At 42.6% G+C, this 2500-nt stretch overlaps 1 protein-coding gene across 1 annotated transcript in view; it reads right to left on the bottom strand.

Moving 5' to 3' along the window:
• rbfox3a (RNA binding fox-1 homolog 3a) overlaps window positions 1-2500 on the bottom strand; it is a 58217-nt gene that overhangs the window by 26704 nt on the left and 29013 nt on the right. Inside the window, exon 7 of the mRNA XM_031566088.2 lies at window positions 1-15. This exon is cut by the window's left edge and continues 118 nt beyond it. Within this exon, the coding sequence (XP_031421948.1) occupies window positions 1-15 (15 nt within the window). The remainder of the gene's footprint in view (window positions 16-2500) is intronic.

The following is a 2500-nucleotide window of genomic DNA, read 5'->3' as shown; positions in this document are numbered from 1 at the left end:
AGGGAAACCCCGTTACTGCAGGCACAGAGAGACAAAATTAGTGCTTCTGAGGGTTTCTCAGATGAGTACACCCCCGTAGACACACACACACACACACACACACACACACACGAGTAACCTTATGAGGTGTTGAACAGCAGATCTCAAAGTTGGCAAAAGTTAAAATTAGCTTTGCAGTGTGGCCAGAGGGAACACAGAGAGAACATGAGAGAGAGAGAGAGAGAGGGAGAGAAAGAGAGAGAGGTTTAACGCTCCTTTATAAAACCATTGACAAACTTCATCACACAATTGACCGATCGCGAAACTCCTCCCTAGAACGGCCCTCGTCCAATCATACCTTAGCAACCGCTACTAAGAGAAGAAGGTCCGACAACTTTGAGGTCTGAGCAGCATGGTGAAACGGTGTGCCTACGGGACTTGTAGCTCTGATACAGAGATTAGAGGGATGCATCGTTTTCCCCCTGCATTTCCAAAGCCCAAAACACAGGAGGAAAGGTGCCGGCGGTGGATTAAACAGTGTGGGAGACCCCACTCCCAACTCAATATACCGAAAAACACACATATGTCTGCTCCAAAGTATATGAAGCTGCTTGCAGATAGCTATCTATCTAGCGAACTACGCTATCGCTAGGTATGATAACTAACTATCTAGTTGAGAGAACATCCCCAAACAGTTATGGTTCATGACAACTTGTATTATTACCACTACACGTACATAACTAGTTTCTCCAACTAAAGTATTAATGTTAAAATCAAAATGTTAATGTTACTGTCAAAATGTTAACGTTACGGTCTGTAAAATTGCACGCTGATCTATCCTAGCTAGCGATAGCAAACGGCAGCATTGAACAGAACTTTTAACGAACACTTTGTATTTATGCTTGATACAACATTGAACAGAAGTTTTATCTAACACTTTGTATTTATGCTGCTGGCGTTTGCTATCGCTAGCTAGGATAGCTCAGCGTGCAACTTTACAGACGTAACATTAACATCGCTAGCTAGGATAACTCAGCGTGCAATTTTACAGACGGTAACATTAACATTTTGATTTTAACATTAACACTTAAGTTGGAGAGACTAGCTCGAGCTTAACATACTGTATCAATGTTGAACAAAAGGCCATTATGAAGTTTTTTTAATTTTAATCTTTATAGCATTTTGTGAATGGGCAACCTACTCCTAAGTATCCCAAGGTATGCATAAGGCACAACCTGAGAGCAATAACCTGGCGATCTGATACAAAGCCATAGCATTACATCAGGATCATCATTTTACAAGCAAGTTATCACTACAGTGACTGTGAAAAACTTTCAGCAACATGCACACACATCCCTTGAACAATAACGTTACTAGCAGCTATCTTGATCCACACTGGTACATTACTGTACTGTTCTCTAGATTGTCACCATCCTAGCTAGCTAGATAGATAGATACCTCCAGAGTCTCTCGCCAGCGACGGAATAAATAATAAGAATAAATAATCGTTGTAGGTTATTAGCTAGCTTGAAATATTATATACAGATCTTACCCAGTGGTGAAATAACATGACTAGTCTACAAGGCTGTGCTGGTTGCATTTAATGAAGAGGTCGTGGGGCTTCTCATTTTTTTTATTGAGACCTGTATGCGTTTGCTTCGATTATTGTTGTGTCCACTTCGTTGTTGATCTTAATATTTTGGATACATCCTTCCACTGCATATTGCAGTCCCTTTTGCCTTGATCTGGAGGATATCGTGGAGGTATTACTCCAAAAATCATCACTCACACTGACAGCTATAGCGCTTGTCCCCGTACTCGCCATGGCTTTTGGCTTGACAGTTCCGGGAATTGTGTCGGACGTAGCAACAGTAACTAAGGGGGCGAGCCCTGGCGATCGGTCAATTACACCATTAAAGCACAATATTACAACCTCCAACCAACAATGAGATTGGGAGAAAGAGAGAGGGAGGGAGATAGAGAGATTGGGGGGAGAGAGAGAGAGAGAGAGAGAGAAGGAGATAGAGAGATGGGTAGAGATAGAAAGAGAGAGGGAGAAAGGCGGGAGGGAAAGTGGAGGGAATGTCTGTGTTTACATCTGGACCTGTCTGTCTGTTTGTGTGTGTGTGTGTGTTTACATCTGGACCTGTCTGTCTGTTTGTGTGTGTGTGTGTGTTTACATCTGGACCTGTCTGTCTGTTTGTGTGTGTGTGTGTGTTTACATCTGGACCTGTCTGTCTGTTTGTTTGTGTGTGTGTGTTTACATCTGGACCTGTCTGTCTGTTTGTGTGTGTGTGTGTGTTTACATCTGGACCTGTCTGTCTGTTTGTGTGTGTGTGTGTTTACATCTGGACCTGTCTGTCTGTTTGTGTGTGTGTGTGTGTTTACATCTGGACCTGTCTGTCTGTTTGTGTGTGTGTGTGTTTACATCTGGACCTGTCTGTCTGTTTGTGTGTGTGTGTGTTTACATCTGGAAATGTCTGTTGTCTGTGTGTGTGCCTGTATATAAATCAGGGTGTGT

This window comes from Clupea harengus, chromosome 1 (assembly GCF_900700415.2).
Source record: "Clupea harengus chromosome 1, Ch_v2.0.2, whole genome shotgun sequence".
In the NCBI taxonomy this organism is placed as follows: domain Eukaryota; kingdom Metazoa; phylum Chordata; class Actinopteri; order Clupeiformes; family Clupeidae; genus Clupea; species Clupea harengus.
The sequence above is the reverse complement of the archived record's forward strand: the minus strand, read 5'-3'. Positions and strand labels throughout refer to the sequence as shown.